At 30.2% G+C, this 19,693-nt stretch overlaps 3 protein-coding genes across 4 annotated transcripts; 1 reads left to right on the forward strand and 2 right to left on the reverse strand.

Moving 5' to 3' along the window:
* Positions 1-3,591: 3,591 nt before the first annotated feature.
* Positions 3,592-4,873, reverse strand: LOC135949076 (uncharacterized). The gene is made up of 3 exons (XM_065498534.1): positions 4,737-4,873; positions 4,064-4,663; positions 3,592-3,989 (listed from the first exon to the last, which is right to left on the reverse strand). The coding sequence occupies exons 1-3, from the start codon at positions 4,826-4,828 to the stop codon at positions 3,716-3,718; spliced, it is 966 nt and encodes a 321-aa protein (XP_065354606.1). The 5' UTR covers positions 4,829-4,873; the 3' UTR covers positions 3,592-3,715.
* Positions 4,874-6,491: 1,618 nt separating this feature from the next.
* LOC135949077 (uncharacterized) lies at positions 6,492-15,508 on the reverse strand. The gene is made up of 3 exons (XM_065498536.1): positions 15,351-15,508; positions 6,851-7,438; positions 6,492-6,794 (listed from the first exon to the last, which is right to left on the reverse strand). The coding sequence occupies exons 1-3, from the start codon at positions 15,440-15,442 to the stop codon at positions 6,509-6,511; spliced, it is 966 nt and encodes a 321-aa protein (XP_065354608.1). The 5' UTR covers positions 15,443-15,508; the 3' UTR covers positions 6,492-6,508.
* An 807-nt stretch (positions 15,509-16,315) lies between these two features.
* LOC135949078 (uncharacterized) lies at positions 16,316-19,268 on the forward strand. 2 transcript variants are annotated; one of them, XM_065498537.1, is made up of 3 exons: positions 16,316-16,452; positions 18,173-18,763; positions 18,845-19,268. In XM_065498537.1, the coding sequence occupies exons 1-3, from the start codon at positions 16,352-16,354 to the stop codon at positions 19,167-19,169; spliced, it is 1,017 nt and encodes a 338-aa protein (XP_065354609.1). In that variant the 5' UTR covers positions 16,316-16,351; the 3' UTR covers positions 19,170-19,268. The 2 variants fall into 2 exon arrangements, with proteins under 2 accessions (XP_065354609.1, XP_065354610.1); XM_065498538.1 differs by having other exon boundaries at positions 18,890-19,268.
* Positions 19,269-19,693: the final 425 nt, after the last annotated feature.

The raw sequence follows: 19,693 nt of genomic DNA on the forward strand, positions 1-19,693 counted from the left end.
GAATTTTCACATTGTCTTAAACTGTTGGATTAACAAATCGTTTTCCCGAAAGTGGGCGTTGTCATAATTTTTTAATGCTTAACCATTTATAGACCGATTTGGATAAATCAACGCAGACAATTCAGAAAGCATTTCTATTGCCTGAAGTAAGGTTCACGATTATATCGATTTAAACATTTATTATTATAAATTTTTTAAGTTATAAAAAAGAATTGTTGAGCCTTTACTACTCTGAATTCGATACCTTTCAAAAAATGTAAAAACTTCATAAGTTCCTTAAGAAAGTTTTTTCTAGGAAACAAAGTGCAGTGTTTAAAAATGTTGCATATCTGAGGTGCACTCCTGATGATCTTTGGGGTGCGTCTTCAAAAAAAAAACTCTAATGCATTAAACACATTGAAGACAGCAGGCAGACGAACACACGAACACAAATGCTGCTGGCTGAAGTTGCAGTCGTGCGGCAACTGCTGAATTCTTTTAAAGACGACAGCTTCAAAGTAAACAGTTAATTTATAATTCAGTGGTGTCATTTTAATTTTCCACTTTAATAAAAAATAACCGTACAAAATTCCAAAGTAATTAAGATTTAAACAATTATTTTGAGTAAATATATATATATATATGGTTATAATTAATTATGTACCTGTTATTAATTTATATCAATATGGTTATCAAAAACTTCTGTTAATTAAGTAAAAAAAATATATATTTTTAAGCAATAATTTGATTTACATTTTGTATTATATTTGCAACACTATTCTGTTTTGTAGTTGACAAAAATAGAAATTAACCTAATTCGGCTGCAGCGGCAAACGCATTCGTGTGGTCGTGTGCTGTCGTCATAAGAATCGTCTTCATTTTTGACAGATTGCAATTTTGACAGATTGCAGCAGCCTGCTGTTTTCAATGTGTTTAATGCTTAATTGGGCAGCAGTAGCAAAGGTAGTCGTGTCGCCATGAAGTTGTGCTGTCGTCAAAAGTATCGTCTTCATATAAACGTGTGTATTTTATTTTTGACAGATTGCAGTCGGAAGTCTGCTGTCTTCAATGTGTTTAATGCAAAAGGTTCACGTTTATATCGATTTAATAATTTATTATTATAAATTTTTGAAGTTAGCTTTTGGAACGAAACGAAAAATTTCTATAAAAAATGTTTGAGTCTTTACAACTCTGAATTCCAATCTTTCAAAAAATGTAAAAACTTCCTCAAGAATGTTTTTTCTAGGAAGCAAAGTGCAGTATTTAAAACTTTACCATACCTGAGGTGCCCTACTTTGAGACCCCACAGCGGCGCTCTTGAGGGTCTTTTTGATGTGTCTTCAAAAAATAAACTCTAATACTTCTCTGCTACGCCTCACAGAGGGATGGCTTCATACATTTGTTTGCAAAACTTATAAGGAGTGATTGCATACCGCCCATGCAATCCCAATGCAATAAATTTTTGTGCAAAAATTATAAGGAGTGGTCGTAGAGCATTGAAATTTGGCACCGAGAATTATATGGACTAAATTAAGATAAAAATTAAATTTTATCAAAATCGCACATCAAAATCATTTTTTCAAAATTGATTTTTTCGCATAAAATTGTTTATATCCAAGCAAAAGTCTAGAAATTTGGTACATACATTTATTGAAACAAAAAAGCCGAGTTTCAATAAAATCGGCCACTCCCACGAACCCCATACATAGATAAGAATTTTTTTGATATTTCGTTTTATTAAAAAAGAAACGAACTTTTTTTCGGTGCAAATGTATGGAATTTCGTTTTCGGTGCCGATTACGGTGTATGCGGAAACGTAGCATAAACAGTGTTAAGAATCATTTCTAGGAAGTTCACATGTTGTTTATTGAGATCTTAGGTACATTTTTATAGTTGATTGTTTCCTTGAATTTTGAACGGTTGGCTACCTATGGACCTGAACAGATGAAAAAAGGTAAAAAATCGATTTTTTTTTTTTTGAAGATGAAGTTTTTTTGATTTTATAAGTTCACAATTTTTGTTCTTTATGACAAGGGCTACAACTATACCTCAGAGAGTAAATCAAAATTCCGAACTGCAAGATATGACCCTTAAAAAATAATCACTTTTTTTGCTAAAATTACACCGAGGCCGCAAATCTTTGGTGGTCCATAAAAGTGGTGTCCGTATATGGTTATTTTTTTCGTGCTGCACTGAGCTATTTTATGGAAAAAGTACCAAAAAAAATTGTTTGAATTTCCAAAAAGTACTAAATTTATATTTGTTATTTTTAAATAAGTAATAGTGCATTTACACTTGTAATTTTCAAACTAGTTTATGATCATAAGCTACTTTTATAAACTATAAGTTTATGGTGTAGGTGTAAATGCACTATAAAAAATACGATTTTAAATTTATCTCTATGTTTATTGGTTTAATAGATAAAAAGTACAAAATTACAAATTTTTACAGTTTTAAATTCTGATTTTAAAAAATCTTGATATTATAATTATAATTAATTTCATATTTCTATGTCCATTATTATAGTAAATTCAAAAAGTACCAATTGAATAAGACAAATTACCATTAACTCTTCAGGAAAAACAAAAAAAGTACCATTAGTTCCCTCCGTTTTGGTACCTCTATAAAATTAAGCCCACTATCCTTGATTCTTTCTTCACTCAGAAGCATATTATTATAGAAGTTTAATAATTTAATATATTAAAAAAGTACCAATAAAAGAAAAATTACCAATTTCAATATTAAAATTTCAATGTACTTTATTTTGACAAAACAAATTGTGACAAAGATATATCTCAAACGACTAAAACTGTGTTCATTTGCTCCAAAAAAAAATATGTTTTAAAAAAGTATCAAACTCAAACTCATGTTAGATAATTTTTGTATGACCATAACTAATAAATTATTAGCATTTTATTAATATTGAGTTAATAATTTTGAATAAAATGTATTTTCCCCTTTTAACCCCCAAAGTATTCAATTCAAATCTTCTAAATGTACCAAATTTATATTCCGTTTAGCAATTACTGATTTATTTACACTTTTTCTCGAAATTCTCCCATTGTGGAAGCGTTGGAAAATTATGTTTTAAAATAGATTTTGTTCTTATATACTTAGGAGCTATTTACGAACAGATCGCAATTAGTTAATGTTTTTTAACATTTATTTAATTTTGAAAACTGCATTTAATTCATAGGTCTGACAGGGAATATTAAAATATTATAACTAAAAATAATTTCTCTCAACTGAGAGCCTAAAAACGAAATGTTCTCAATTTAACAGTTTAAATTTCAGCAATATATTTCTATCAGTGTTACTTACTTATGAAATAAAAATATTTGGTAATTTTTAACAGTAAATATTGATTTGAAATTAATGTCAAGTCACCTTTTAGGTAAATTTATCTGCTGGGTATTTTACACCGTAGATATCTATTTGTCGAAATTAGGGTTCGGATGAATTTGTAGTTTCCCATAAAGTGATCATGCATTCAAATACAATAGTTTTCAGAATTTTTAAAATTATAAAGCGACCCTGAAACTGTCGTGTTAAAGACCTAACTCAGTTGTCAAAAATGTATTAGTAAAAAACTATATGAAAACAGCACCAGTATATGTTTGAGTTTTTTATAGTTTCCGCTCTATGTGTATTTCTCTATGATTCAGATAACGATACCGACAAGATAATACAAAATAAATAAATATGTACAATAAATTAAAAATATTTTATATATAACCTAATTACTAGAATAACTTTCAAAACCAATACACTGTGGATCATCCATTTGAATGTGATCAACGCCATTGACCCTTACAATCACATCATCAATACCCCTGATTTTCACACCCACGATATCCTGTAAAACATTGGCAGTTCTATAGCGGAATCTGCATAAAAATTGGCCATCTTTAGCTATATAAAATTCGGTTTCAGTAAATGCAATGGCCAGTTTGAAGGGACAATAGAAATCAGAGAATGGAAAACCGCCCTCAGTTTCCTCTGAGCCATAGCTAAAAATCGAAAAGAAAAAGAGAAAAATTTAAAAAAAAATTTCTTTGCAACCCAAACATTTCAAAAAACTCACCCTAAATATTCAATACTAGTACGTTTATCTTTACACATGGTGGTCTTGGAGTTTCTCACAAACTTTTGGTTGTCAAAACGTACACTAACATGTAACTCTTCTCTTTGATTGTTCCGGGCATTTTTCAATTGTAAAACAAATCTGCCATTGGCATTGCCAAATAGTTGAGCCTTCAGGATCATTACATGACCCGGCTCAAATGACATGGGTTGATCATTGCTAAAGTCTACAGATTCTTCGGAAATATGCAAGGGCGGCCAGGTGAAAGGGAAATATTTACGATGATCCACTTGTTTAATATAATCCAATTGACCAGTTATTTTGATAGTATTTAAAATATCCAAGGGCAGACTATAACTTATGCGACTGCAGGGTCTGTTGTTAATGGCTATATTGAAATTATGCTCTGACATGACAATGGTGATATTGAATTTCACCAAAAATACTGAGGTGGAAAATTCATGATGTATTTCCTCTTTCCACTCATTGTGGGCCGTTTTAAAGGCAATCATATTATTGTTGAGATACACCAATATCTGAAGGCCCACATCGATTTTGTTATCGTCCTCGGGAGTCTTAGAGGCCAAGGTTATATTAAACCTATTTATTGTTAAGAAAATTTATTAATTTATATTTCATTAATTTAAAATCAATAATTAAAACAAATATTTACCAGTTTCCATCAGGTTGAGCTTTTGCACAGATTTCCAATATATGTCCATATTCTAAATTACGAGCTAAAGTTCCCTGAAATATAGCTGACATATTTCTTAATATTTTTTATAAAAATACCTCTTGTTTTTTCACTGACTAATTCTATACTAAAGATATTTTGATTAGACACCTTTGTTATCTAGGTAAATAAACGCTTTAACTTTTAAAATCATTGTTATCATGACTAGGGAATTATTTTACACCAATGTTGGCAAATTAAAATACCCAAAATTACCGAAATACATAAATTTGCAGAAGCTATTTCGATTTCAATATAGTTTTGTCCCATTGTACTTATAACAATTGGACTGATTACAAAACAACAAAAAATCAAGAAAGAGAGCTATATTCGGCCGTGCCGAATCTTATATACCCTTCTCCAAATTATACTTCAAAATACAAATTTTAAATATTTTTAGGTAAACAAAATTTATTTTTGTTTTCCAAAGTTGTTTTTTTAATTTTTTGGAAAAAATGTTTTTTCGAATTGTTATTTAAATTTTTTTTTTTAAATTTAAATTTTTAAATTTTTTGGTGAAAAAAAATAATTCGGGTTAAAAAATATTTTTCCGACTTTGACCCATTGTAGGTCCAACTTACTATGGTCGTTGCAAAGGTCTTTGAAATATCTCTCATTAGATATCCATATTGTCTATATTAATGACATAGTAATCCAGATATACATAGGTCAAAAATCGAGGTTGTCCTGGTTTTTTCCGCATATCTCTGACATTTGTGGAACGATTTTGCTGATTTTAAATAGGAAACTTCTCGAAATCATGTCTGACAGAATTATTGAAGATTTGGATCCCGAAGATATCTGGGGTCTTCAGAAAATTGATTTCAACAGACAGACGGGCATGGCTTAATCGACTCTGCTATCTATAAGGATCCAGAATATATATACTTTATAGGATCGGAAAATTATATTGTGGAAGGTGAAGGGTATAAAAAGCGGAATCTTATATACCCTTCACCAAATTAAGCTTTGAAATAAAAATTTTAAATATGTTTGGTAAAGAAAATTAAAAAAGATTTAAAAAAATTTTTGATTAAATTTTTTTTTAATTAATTAATGAAAAAATTTATTTAAAAAAAAAATCGGGCCCGACTTACTATGGCGTTATATACATCGTTGCAAAGGTGGTATCTATCATTATATATCCATAATGACTTAGTACTCCATATATAGATATAAAATAGGTGGTCTTTTTCTCAGCAATTTGTGGGCCGATTTTCTCGATTTTAAATATCAACCAAACCGGGTCTATAGCGGATATGTTGATGTATGAATGAAGTTATTTGGGGGCTAAGATAAGTTGATTTCAACATACAGACGGACATGGCTATATTGACTCAGCTATATATAACGATTCAGAATATATATAATTTGTGGGGTCGCAAATGAAAAATGTCGATGTTACAAATGGAATGAAAAACTTATGTATATATATGAAGGATATAATAAATAATAATAAATTTTACTTTACTGCAACGCTAATGAAACTTGGAATATAGGAGGAGCTAAGCTTTCGGAATATCATCTTTGAAGATATGAGTTTTAACCACAGACGGTGGTACAGTGGGACAAAATATTACATCTCATTTCTGGCCTTGTAACTTCGCAAATATGAATCGATTTTAAAATTTTTCTAAATTTAGCTAAGTAAATTATAAGTTATTATACTGAAATATTAAACAAAAACATCATAAATAAAATTATAAAATTCGTTATCTAGTATATTTCATTATCGAATAAGTAGCAAAATCTTTACACTGGATTTCATTTAAAAGAACGTGATCAATACTACAAACTCGTACATTAAGGCCACCGGAACCAAACATTTTCACCCCCATCAGATCCTTTAAAACACCTGGAGTTCTGTAGGCATAATCACAGATAAGTGCACCATTTTTGGCAATCTTAAATGAACTCTCAGTAAAAGCAATAGCAAGCTTAAAGGTTTTGGAGAAATCATCAAAAGGGAAATCTTTAACATATTCCTCTTTGCCGTATCTGAAAGTGTAAAAAAATAAATAATTCAGCACAATAAATCGACATTAAAAACTTACTCCAAATCATCTCCATTTCCTTTAGGCAATTTTGAATTACACACAATCTTTTTCGTTTCAAAGCGTATACTCATGTGCAACTCCTCTCGCACAATCTCCCAGACATTACGAAATTGTATTATAAAACGTCCTTTACTGTTGCCCGACAACTTCACTTTCAACACCATCACCTGATTGCAGACAAATGGAATGGGTTGTTCATTACTAAAATCTACGAAATTCTCGGGTAGCTGGATCGGTGGCCAGAGATAGGGAAAATGTTTACGATGATCTACTTGTTTGATTTTCTGCAGGTGGCCATTGATTCTCAAGTTATTTAAACGTTTCGGTGGTATGCCGTATTTGATGTAAATGCAGGGTTCATTATTGATGCCAATGTGATAATTTTGCTCATCCAGTATTATATTGATGCTGAAGACACCAAGAAACTGTGCGGTATCAAATTCTATTAATTTCAAATATTTCCAATTGTCCTTTAGGCATTGTTTGAACACGATGACACCCTCGTTAACAGATACTAACATGTGAAGACCTATATCGACATACGGAGTATTTCCCATCTTTGCAGTTGTTAAACTGAAGTTGAACCTGGAAAAAATCATGACAAGCTTTATAAGTTTGAAAATATTTTCCCAGAAATATAATAAATTTGCTAAATATGCGTTACTGAGAGAAATAAATCGTAATTCTACTGTTAAAATTATAATTAATGCAACAATAAAATGTATTTTAATCATAAACAAAGAAAATAAATTTGTATACCCTCCATTTTTTTTAATTTTCTATTACTGGAATTGTATCGAAAATAAACAAAATTTCGAAATTTTTATAAAATTTTTTTTTTTTTTTTGGGTAAAAAATTTTATTATTTATAAAAAAAAAAGTTTGAGTCTTACTTAAAGGTTATTTTATTGCGGAATTTCGGTTTTTTTATTTTATTCAATAAACTAAACCCTTTTTCAGTTTCGCGAATATATGTTGTGCAACCTCCTCCATTTTCAAAATAACGGTATATCTCGAAACAAGAGCTAACCTAAACAAGTAAGAGAGCTATATTCGGCTATGCCGAATCTTATATACCCTTCACCAAATTATACTTCAAAATACAAATTTTAAAAATTTTTAGGTAAACAATATTTTTTTTTAATTTTTTGGAAAAGAAAATTTTTCCAATTTTTATTTAAATTTTTTTTTAAATTTTTAAAATTTTTTTTTAAATACTAAAATTTTTTTTTTGGATTTTAAAATTTTTTTTTTGTGAACAAAAAATTCGGATTAAAAAATATTTTTTCCGATTTTGACCCATTGTAGGTCCAACTTACTATGGTCTTTGCAAAGGTCTTTGAAATATTTATCATTAGATATCCATATTGTCTATATAATGTCTTAGTAATCCAGATATAGGTCAAAAATCGAGGTTGTCCTGTTTTTTTCCTCATATCTCAGCCATTTGTGGACCGATTTTGCTGATTTGATTAGGAAACTTCTCGAAAGCATGTCTGACAGAATTATTGAAGATTTGGATCCTGAAGATATCTGGGGTCTTCAGTAAATTGATTTCAACAGACAGACGGACATGGCTTAATCAACTCCGCTATCTATAAGGATCCAGAATATATATACTTTATAGGGTCGGAAAATTATATCGTGGAAATTACAAACGGAATGACAAACTTATATATACCCTTCTCACGAAGGTAAAGGGTATAAAAAACGGTTAGCACCACTGGATTGAGCGTACTCGAATTAGGTTTATCCGCTGGGTGACCCGCTTGACAGAAAATCAAGTAAGAGAGCTATATTCGGCTGTGCCGAATCTTATATACCCTTCACCAAATTATACTTTAAAATAAATTTGTTTAAATATTTTTAGGTAAACAAAAATTTTTTTTTTAAATTTTTTTTAAAAGTTTTTCTTTCCAAATTTTTTTAAATTTTTTTTTTATTAGTTTTTAATTTTTTTTTGAAAAAAAATTTATGACAAAAAAAATTTTTTGATGAAAAAAAAATTCGGGTTAAAAAATATGTTTCCCGATTTTGACCCATTGTAGGTCCAACTTACTATAGCCTTATCTACATCGTTGCAATGGACTTTGAAATATCTATCATTAGATATCCATATTGTCTATATTAATGACTTAGTAATCCAGATATAGATCAAAAATCGAGGTTGTCCCGGTTTTTTGCTCATATCTCCGTTATTTATGGACCGATTTTGCTGATTTTAAATAGAAAACTTCTCGAAAGCATGTCTGACACAATTATTTAAGATTTGGATCCCGAAGATATCTGGGGTCTTCAGAAAATTGATTTCAACAGACGGACAGATATGGATTGATCGACTCCGCTATCTATAAGGATCCAGAATATATATAATTTATAGGGTCGGAAATGAAAAATGTAGAAATTACAAACGGAATGACAAACTTATATACATATACCCTTCTCACGAAGGTGAAGGGTATAAAAAAGTGTCAAATTCAATCACAGTGTAATCGGTCACAATTTAATAATATACTTTTATTAAACTATTTAAGAGGTCCGACTAAATTAGATATGATTTCAAAGTCAAATTTTTCAAATCAGAGTTTGGATCAATAAGTCTGTGACTTTTTGAATTTTCCACCTATTAACTGAAAAGGCAACACTGCTCCTGTCAACAGGTATTTTTCAGTTTGTGTTTGACAGTCATTGACTTGAAAGTGAATTTCGTATGAGCATTATTTTTTGCTGAAAAAATCCATCACTCAAATAAAGGCTAAGCTTGATAAATATATGGGTACTCTTCACCATCAATTTCAATGGTAAAAAAGTGATTGACTGAATTTCGTTGTGGCCGTACAAGCACCGAATATGCCGAACGTTTTGGAGACCCAGTTAATCAAAAACTTTGATGACATTTTTTTCAAAATGGACCCCTTTTTTAATTTTTTTGCTGAAAAAAAAAGCATAGATATTTTCCTTGAAGACTTTTTTGATCGCTTAGTGGGATGCTAAGCGATCAAAAAAGTGCAAACTGCAAAATTAGTGCACTATACATATGTATATGTATAACATTCTGAAATGTGTTAATCTCAATAAATTCTTATGGCAATTCATAGGGATCGGTAGAATTTGTAATAACTTGAATAATTAGCTGCCGATTTTAATTTCTTATATCTTGTTAAAAATATAATCCAGTGTAGATGATGATTTTATTCTAACTAAGAAAATAAATAAGAAAATATTTGTAAAAAATCTAAAATATGTAAAGTTTATCACATAAAACCCTATAGGTAAGGGTTAAACGATATCCGATCATCCCTAGCAATTGCATAATGTGTTAATATTTCTATAAGATGTTGCGGTCAACATTCACATATTCACTTGGAACAGGCTATAAATGTAATTGTTGCGTTTATTTCAATGTAGACGAATAATAAATATTTATCATGTTGCAACGGGCTCGGCCTGTGTTTTTATCACCAAATTCTGGACAAATTCTAAAGAACTGTATTTATTTACGTTTAACATTTCAATATTTTATTTATTTTATCCGCACAATTTATAATGATTCATGTTACGAGTGCGAGTATCTATTTATTTATTTAAAATATGGAAATTCCAAAGTGTACTTATTTGCCTGCCCGCATTGAAGATGTGAAAAAACTTATGAATTCTATAAATGCTTGTGTCAATAAAGGTAAGGTCAGATTAGGCAAATTATTTGACACCTAAATGTTTCATATGTTTAATCACAGCAATCAACTACAGCGAAATAGTATCAAACACACGAAGGGGAAAATATAGGCCCTAATTTTGTAAATCACGTCACCAAAGTGATATTTATATGGAAAGCAAAAACAAAATTTCAAAAATTTTAAAAATTTGTTTTTGTTTTATATACAAATTCTTAACAGAACAAACGCACCAAAATTCAAGCGTTGATTTGCCTTTCATAATTTGAAAATTTTGTATATAAAACAAAAACAAATTTTTAAAATTTTTGAAATTTTGTTTTTGCTTTCCATATAAATATCACTTTGGTGACGTGATTTACAAAATTAGGGCCTATATTTGTCTATATTAAAAATGCTGGATTTACAATAGATGGCGTATCTTTTGAAAGCGATATTTGTTTTTAATAACTTATATGTCATTATGAAGGGTATATATCTGTCATTTATTCCCACTTAGTTATTGAACATTAGTGTAAACAACAATCTTTTTTTTTTTTTTGATTCGAAAATGTCAAATTTTGTACCAACGAATCGTCATATGCGGGAAGTTTTGCTTTACTTCTGAAGCACACCAATTGCTCACCAAAGCTTATAGTAAATGTGTTCCATAGGTTTTTGCTGTTCAGAAGTGGTGATTTTGACACGGATGACAAAGATCGCTCAGACAAGCCAAAAAAATATGAAGACCAAGAATTGGAGTCATTACTCCATGAAGATTGTTGTCGAACTCAACCAGAGCTTGCAAAATCATTGGGAACTACCCATGCAGCATTTTCAAAATGTTTGCGAGCAGCAGGATTCATCCAAATTGGGTACCTACGAATTGTAGCCGAGAAACCTTGAACGATTTTACATGTTCGAAATTATGCTTGAACGCTATTAAAGCAAATCATTTTTGCACCGAATCATTACTTGCGATGAAAAATTACAATTAGAGATGCCAAACGGGGAATCCCGTTCCCGAAAATCCTGGGGTTTTCGAGATTTCTTAAACCCCGAAGACCGGGATTTTTTAATTTTAAATCTCGGGATTTTCCAAATCCCGTTTTTCATAAATAAATAGGTGAAATTGTGATTTTTGTGTGCCTTTTTTATACATTTTGATGTTACAAGTGATGTTCAGCAAAGTTGTTAAGCTCAACTCCTGCTACAACATAGTTAATAAAGGGAAGCGGTAATTTTGGTTTTCCTAGAGTGGGGCTCTGGAAAATCAATTCTTCACATTTTTTTGTAAGTTATCTAACAAAACTCAATTTAAATCCTCTTCAAACGAAATTGATTTTATCTCAGATGAGGAGCTCGAACAAAATGAAAATATTTCGATTGCTCAAAGGCTAAAAGATATTATTAATAAATGTAAAAAAACCAAATAACAATAACGAAACCAAGTTATAATGTAGATTTGCAACTTGCAAAAGAAATAGATCACTTTATTTCTGAAGGAACAAGAGGAAAATACTTGCCGATTTGTTAAAAGTATTTGCAAACGGTGTTTCGGCAGCAGCATATGTCGGAAACAAAATTCGTTCCAGAAAGGCAGATGAAGCCATAGATTCAATAGTGTGCTTTTTAGTGTCTAATAAAAATTAATTGCTAAATAAAAAAATTTACTTTCAATTGTAAAGACATACATAATTATTTACGTTTCTTTTTTATAATTTTCGGGATTTTAGATTTCCCGAAATTTTTTACCAAATCCCGATCCCCGGTATTTTCAAAAATCAGTCCCAATTAGCATCTCTAATTACAATAAACCGAAGCGTAAGACATCGTATGTGAAGAACGGTCAACCAGCCGAATCGATACCAAAGCCAAATATTCATGGCGCTAAGGTAATTCTCTGTATTTGGTGGGAGCAAAAGGGTCCTATATATTATGAGCTGCTGAAATCTAACCAGTCCATCACAGTGAACCTGTACCGAACGCAACTGATTCGTTTGAAGCGAGCATTGGCCTAAAAACGTCCAGACATGAAATGTAATATTTCATCATGACAACGCTATGTTGCAATACCTGTTAAAAAGTATTTAGAATGAAGTGGTTGCGAAGTTTTGCATCACCCGCATTATAATCCAGACCGTGTCTCGTCTGACTACAATATGTTTCGATCTATGCAGAATGGTCTCTCTGGGATACGCTGCACTTTAAAACTGAGTATGCGATATTGGCTTAATTTATTATTGGCTTCAAATTTGTTATTGAGCAATCTCCAAAAATACCGCATTTTTAAGTCATACAACCAATAAATGTCAAATATTTTATGTTTCTAGTTGGAACACAAAGTATTTTTGCAAGGCAAACAAGAAAACTTCTGAATTTCGTCAAACAAATTTATTTGTAAACATTTTTATGACCACTAAACATCAAATATTGTCCTCCATTTTGGCTAATTTTTTTATTTGATCTTGCAAGAGATGTGTTACTTGGTCCGAGGTCGGTAACTCTGAAGCGAAGGATGAATTCTAACTTTGGTGTTCTACCGGAGTATTATTTAAATATTTAGTATAAAGTTAGCTTTTCAAAAAATATAAATTCTTAATACATCTTCTTAGATAACTTTAGATAACTTAAAAAGAAGGATCAAAGGATCATTCCGTTTGTATAACAATATAATTTTCCGACCCTATAAAGTATATATATTCTGGATCCTTATAGATAGCGGAGTCGATTAAGCCATGTCTGTCTATTGAAATCAATTTTCTGAAGACCCCAGCTATCTTCGGTATCCAAATCTTCAATAATTCTGTCAGACATGCTTTCGAGAAGTTTCCTATTTAAAATCAGCAAAATCTGTCCACAAATGGCTGAGATCCAATAGGTAGAAAACCAGGACAACCTCGATTTTTTACCTATTTTTGACCTACATATATCTGGATTACTAAGAGCTAGTTTCTTACTTGTCAGTTAAACTCAGCTTAACACGCTGTTATATTAATCCTGAAACATATTTTGCCGGAATTTAACCAATGATTGTGTTTCTCACTAGTGGATTAATTTTGTTAGCATTGCCATACTTTTCAGTCAAATCACATGTTTATTCTTCAAATTTTTTCATATAAATATGGCAATACTATACATTTTCTAAGAAAAAGCAACCGCGTTACATAACTTTTTTTGTAAATTTTAACTTTCTAAAAGAAAAAGCGACATAAAAGTATATAAAATGTATATTAAAAATTATATTGATGTTAATAAAGCAAATAAAAACAAAGAGCTGCTGTGCTGAATTGTTTATTTTATTTTCCATCTGTTTGTGCTTTGGCATTTTATACTTAGGTTTAACTCACCAATGATGCTCAGTTAAACCTAGATTATATAGCATATAAACAATAAGTGAGAAACACAATTTTTAGTTTAATTTAGGTTTAAGCGAAGAATGTAGATTATCTCTATCCCAGAAACTAGCTCTAAGTCATTAATATAGACAATATGGATATCTAATGATAGATATTTTAAAGTTCATTGTATATAAAGCTATAGTAAGTTGGACCTACAATGGGTCCAAAATCGGGAAAATATTTTTTAACCAGAATTTTGTTTTCATCGAAATTTTTTTTTTGTCATAAATTATTTTTCCAAAAAATTTTTTTTTAAAATTAAAAAAAAATTTGGAAAAAACTTTTTTAAAAAACAATTTCGAAAAGAAAAAATTTTAAAAAAAATTAAAAAAACTTTTTTATAAAAAAATTTAAATTTTGTTTACCTAAAAATATTTAAAAAAAATATTTTTAAGTATAATTTGATGAAGGGTATCTAAGATTCGGCACAGCGGAATATAGCTCTCTTACTTGTTTGTTTTCATTTGCTCTTAACATTTGAGCAATTGCAGGGGGGTTTGAAATAAATTAATTTTTCTATTTTTCTTTCAGATTAGTTGAAAAATATTTTCTAGAATCGTTGAAAATTTGTAAAAAGAAAGAAACATCTAGATATAAGATTTGAATTGTATGCCATATATATTGTACTGGTTTATTGACCCTAAGGGCTGAATAAATAAATAAAATAAAAATATCTGGATTACTAAGTCATTAATATAGACAATATGGATATCTAAGGATATATATTTCAAAGACCTTTGCAACGACGTATATAAGACCATCGTAAGTTGGGCCTACAATGGGTCAAAATCGGAAAAAAAATTCAATTTAAAAAAAAATTTTGCAATTTAAAAAAAAAATTCGAAAAAAAATTTTTCCAAAAAATTAAAAAAACAACTTTGCAAAAAATATAAATTTTGTTTACCTAAAAATATTTAAAATTTGTATTTTGAAGTATAATTTGGTGAAGGGTATATAAATGTCCCTAAGGTTGAACATATATTTTTTCCCAGTAGAGCGTTATTTTGAGTTGTAGTTACTCTAACCAAATATTTACAAACAAAACTTAATTTTTATTTAGTTTTCAGAACTTTTTTTTGATAGAATTTATAAAAATGGTATGTAGGAATTTGAATTTTAATGTAATTAATAATTATAAGTTACTATAAACGAGATTTTTTTTATTATTTAGGCATATTTTTTTGTCCGAAGCTATTTCTAATAATTTACTGATTTTTTTAAATAAATATATTTAAAATATCCATAAAAACCTCAGCGGTTTTGTTTTGTGCGTGAACGGGTTAACGATACCTGATCATCCCTAACAATTGCATAATGTATTTTTAAAATATTAAAGTAATATTTCTATAAAGGTTTGCGGTCAATATTCGCTAGTATTTTTGCAATAGACTTTAAATTTAATTGTTGCGATCATTTCAATGTATACGAATAATAAATATTTACCATGTTGCATCGGGCTCGGCCTGTGCTTTTATCACCAAATTCTGACCAAATTCTAAATGTTGCACTAAAGTCGTTTGAAATAAAGCTGACATTATTTGTCACGTCACAATTTTAAAGAACCGCATTTATTTATGTTTAACACACGACTGAATTAATTTCAATATTTTATTTATTTTTTTTTTTTATTATTTTATCCGCACAATTGTTAATGAATCATGTTACGAGTGCGAGTGCGAGTATGTATTTATTTATTTAAAGTATTGAAATCCCACATTTGCTCACTCGCAATAAGATAAAACAAAGTATTTGTATTTGCCTGCCTGCCTGCTGCATTGGAGATGTGAAGAAACTTATGAATTCTATAAATGCTTGTGTCAATAATGTTCGTATTTGTGTGAATTACCCCAATGGACAGTGGTTAGGAAAAAATTTATTTTTAATTTTAAGGAAATTGAGTTATATTTTAATATAGTTCAAATAGAGGATTTAAAGAAAGCTATTTATGATTTACATTGCCTCAAATATACATAAATAATTTTATGATTTTTGACAACTTTGACCTAATGTACTGTTATACTGGTTCTTTGACACGCCCCTTTTTAGTGATTAGTTAATTCACGCCCACTTAAGAAGTGGGTGTTTCAAAAAATGATATATTAAATTTGTCATTAAAAATTTTCAACAGCAATGGCCTTAAATTGTTTCGATACAAGTGTTTGCATCCAAATTTCTAACGTCATGACGCGTCAGTCATTTCTAACTCGCTTTATCTCTACAAATTTAATCATCAATAAAATTATCTTAATTAATATTTAATTACATTTAACAAACCTTTGCACCACTGTGCTTAAATGTAATGCCCATAATAATAAAAAATAAATTATTTATACATCTGCCAACTTCGTTCGCTGAGTGTTTGAGTGCAAGAAACAAATCATTTCTAAACATTCACGTTTAACAAGAAATCGTAGTAAGACGGGGTGATTTACGCGCTTAAACACATGTCGTTGGAGTCGCCCACATTTCAAGCCACCTTGGCTCAGCCCTTAAATTTTGGACATATTTTGGAAATTTGCGGAAAAACCCAACAAAATGCCAAAAGGTACTAAACTAAACTAAATATTGTGCAATTGATTATAAAAAATAATTAAAGATCGACTATAGAATGTGTTTTAACTAGTGATACAATAATAAAGAAATATGTGTTTGTATTTATAATTTGTTTAAACCACATTTGATTTAATATTTATTAGTTAGTTCAAGTGATGTATTTTTAAATATTTCTTCATTAAGATTATAATAACACTGTGCTACAATTTTCGATTCATCTTCTTCAGCCTCAATTATTCCAATGCGAAATGAAAATAGAGGACTAACAAAACGCCTGAAAGATGTTGTAAAGTTGTTTCCAATTTAATTTTTATGTGCTCTAGAAGTGTGTACATTCCATCATGACAGAATAATAACCATTACATTCCAATCAATTTATAAATACTATTTTTAAAACTGGTCATATCGATTCAGATATGTCCATCTGATTGTACAGTGGGGTAGAATCAAAATTTTTTGGAAATAAATCTGACTGGTCCGTGAGCATAGCCAAGGAGCATTCGAGTTTAAATTATTAAAATGGGCCCTACAAATGCTCCAGGGCGGCGCTATGGGGGCTCAAAGTAGAGTACCTTCGACATATAACATTTTTAAACACGTGCAATTTGTTTGCTTTCCATTCGATTCAAAAGTTTTTATATTTTTGGAAAGCACTCGAATAAGTCTGGATAAACATACTTGCGTGTGCTATTTATCTCTTATAATTTCCAAGTTATAGGCATTTGAAAATTAAAATTTAAAAATTTTGATATACCTTTGATATCCGCTTTTTCAGAAATATAGGGCGTACTTTTGGACTGAATGGACTCGAATTTAATTTGTTAGTTAGACAACTAAATTAACAACTACCAAGTAGGAGTGCTATATTCGGCTGTGCCGAATCTTATATACCCTTCACCAAATTATACTTTAAAATACAAATTTTAAATATTTTTAAGTAAACAAAATTTATTTTTGTTCCATTTTTTGGAAAAAAAAATTTCATAAAAAATTTTTGTTTTTAAAATTGTTTATTTTGTGAAAAAAAAAATATTTTTTCCGATTTTGACCCATTGTAGGTCCAACTTACTTACGTCGATGCAAAGGTCTTTGAAATATCTATCATTAGATATCCATATTATGTATATTAATGACTTACTTAGTAATCCAGATATAGGTCAAAAATATGTAGGTAAAAAATCGAGGTTGTCCTGGTTTTTTCCTCATATCTCAGCCATTTGTGAACCGATTTTGCTGATTTTAAATAGGAAGCTTCTCGAAAGCATGTCTGACATAATTTTTGAAGATTTGGATCCCGAAGATATCTGGGGTCTTCAGAAAATTGATTTCAACAGACAGACAGACAGACGGACATGGCTTAATCGACTCAGCTATCTATAAGGATCCAGAATATATATACTTTATAGGGTCGGAAAATTATATTGTGGAAATTACAAACGGAATGACAAACTTATATATACCCTTCTCACGAAGGTGAAGGGTATAATTATATATTTTAGATAGATTTGTAGGTTATTCTCTACAAATTAAATTGACTTCCTTTCCAAACCCGCTTCTTGAGTCTATAATATTTTGACAGATTGTCAAGAAATCTACTTTTATGGTGCTTTTGACAAATTGCCAAGACCTCATGTTTGGTTTTTCACATGTAGGTCTTCTTAAACTCAATAAAAATAAATATTATACAACTGCATTTCTATTTAAATTTTCAGCATCTCTATCAACTTTGGCCGCATCAAATCGGATTCCGAAGCCAGTAACGATTTGGATCTTCAAATTCTAATGGACTTTGTGAAAAAGCAAATAATATTTACTCAAATTTCATATACCGACTGCAACAGCGTGGTTACCAAAGAGCTAATGTTAGCAGAATTTCAAAACGAGTTCAAATTTTATATCATGATGGCCGAAACTAAATATTTTATAGCGCTCAATAATAAAACATTTGCCAGCTTCAAATACAACCAGAATTTAGCAAAACTACAAATCCAGAAAGTAGAAATTTCAGGAAACTTGCAATACCTTAAACAACTGGATCATCATAAATATTTTCCCCAAACCTGGCCGCCTATACAAGTAATCGAAGATTATTTGGAATTCAGCAATGACCAGCCCATGTCTTTCAAACCCGGCCATATAATGACAATCACAGCATGTTTGCAAGGCAGCAGCAATGGTAGATTTGTAATACAGTTCCGCCATGCCCGGGACAATAAACGCCAGGAGCTGCATGTGAGTGTGCGTTTTGATAGCAAAAAAATTATTAGAAATTCAAAATGCCGTCAAGCAGACGACAAATTGGTGTAAGTCTTACAAAATCTCTTAAATGTTTTATGTGTTAATTGTGTGTTTGTTTTTGTTTTGTGTTGTATTTTATTTTCTAGATTTGATGACAAAGAGGTTGATGGTTTTATTTTCTTATCTTCTAGATTTGGCCAGGAACTGATTGATAATGCTGCCCCCTTTCCATTTACAGATTTCAGCAAACCTTTTAAATTGGCTGTAGCTTTTTGTGAAACTGAATTTCGTTTAGCTAAAGATGGCCGATATATGTGTAACTTCGCATATAGATCACCGAATATATTGCCTTTCGTAATGGGTCCGAAAATATTTGGCACGAATGGTGTCAATGTCAGAGTTTGGGGCATAGAACACTTGCCTTTAGAGGATGGCCAGTGTAAAGATTTTGAAAAGTATTCTTCATTATGATAGACATTAAGGAAATTTAAACTCTTATAAGTAAGAATCTCAATTTTTTACTACATACTATTATTTAAGCCATTATTATTAAAGCCATTCATAAAGAAATTCAATTCAAGAAGTTTTCGTTAAATATTTGTTAAGCTAAATCATGCATACATACGTACGTTTATGTGTTTGTATGCTTAGAAATATTCAAATGCCCAGCAGTTCTAGGAGGCAGTCCTGAACTAGTGATTATACCCATTATTTAGGGTGGAAACTAGTTACTTCAATAGATACGTGACTAGTTATTTTAACACGTGCATGTCCTAAGCAGGGGTCCAATTGACCCTTTTTGATTACATTAAGACTGTCCGATAGCTAGTCCAAAGTAGTCAACGCATTGGATTCACATACTGGTTACATAGCGTCAGTTAATTTACTAGTTACCTAACTGGTTACTTGATCAGCTGCATAACTAGTTATTTGGACATGTACGGTTGGTAATTTACATCAAATAGTCTGTTAAAAAGACATCTCATAGACAGTCC

Source organism: Calliphora vicina, chromosome 1 (genome assembly GCF_958450345.1).
Source record: "Calliphora vicina chromosome 1, idCalVici1.1, whole genome shotgun sequence".
Classification (NCBI taxonomy): domain Eukaryota; kingdom Metazoa; phylum Arthropoda; class Insecta; order Diptera; family Calliphoridae; genus Calliphora; species Calliphora vicina.

Bases quoted from the DNA above. Each gene is read 5' to 3' on its own strand.
- LOC135949076 (XM_065498534.1), bottom strand. From the start codon at position 4,828: ATGTCAGCTATATTTCAGGGAACTTTAGCTCGTAATTTAGAATATGGA. The intron at 4,664-4,736 runs GTAAATATTTGT...AACAATAAATAG, and splicing joins GCTCAACCTGATGGAAACTG to GTTTAATATAACCTTGGCCT. The intron at 3,990-4,063 runs GTGAGTTTTTTG...TTCGATTTTTAG, and splicing joins ACTAGTATTGAATATTTAGG to CTATGGCTCAGAGGAAACTG.
- LOC135949077 (XM_065498536.1), bottom strand. From the start codon at position 15,442: ATGTCAGCTTTATTTCAAACGACTTTAGTGCAACATTTAGAATTTGGT. The intron at 7,439-15,350 runs GTAAATATTTAT...GATTTTTTCCAG, and splicing joins GCCGAGCCCGATGCAACATG to GTTCAACTTCAGTTTAACAA. The intron at 6,795-6,850 runs GTAAGTTTTTAA...TTACACTTTCAG, and splicing joins GGAAATGGAGATGATTTGGA to ATACGGCAAAGAGGAATATG.
- LOC135949078 (XM_065498537.1), top strand. From the start codon at position 16,352: ATGTCGTTGGAGTCGCCCACATTTCAAGCCACCTTGGCTCAGCCCTTA. The intron at 16,453-18,172 runs GTACTAAACTAA...TTAAATTTTCAG, and splicing joins ACCCAACAAAATGCCAAAAG to CATCTCTATCAACTTTGGCC. The intron at 18,764-18,844 runs GTAAGTCTTACA...TTTATTTTCTAG, and splicing joins CAAGCAGACGACAAATTGGT to ATTTGATGACAAAGAGGTTG.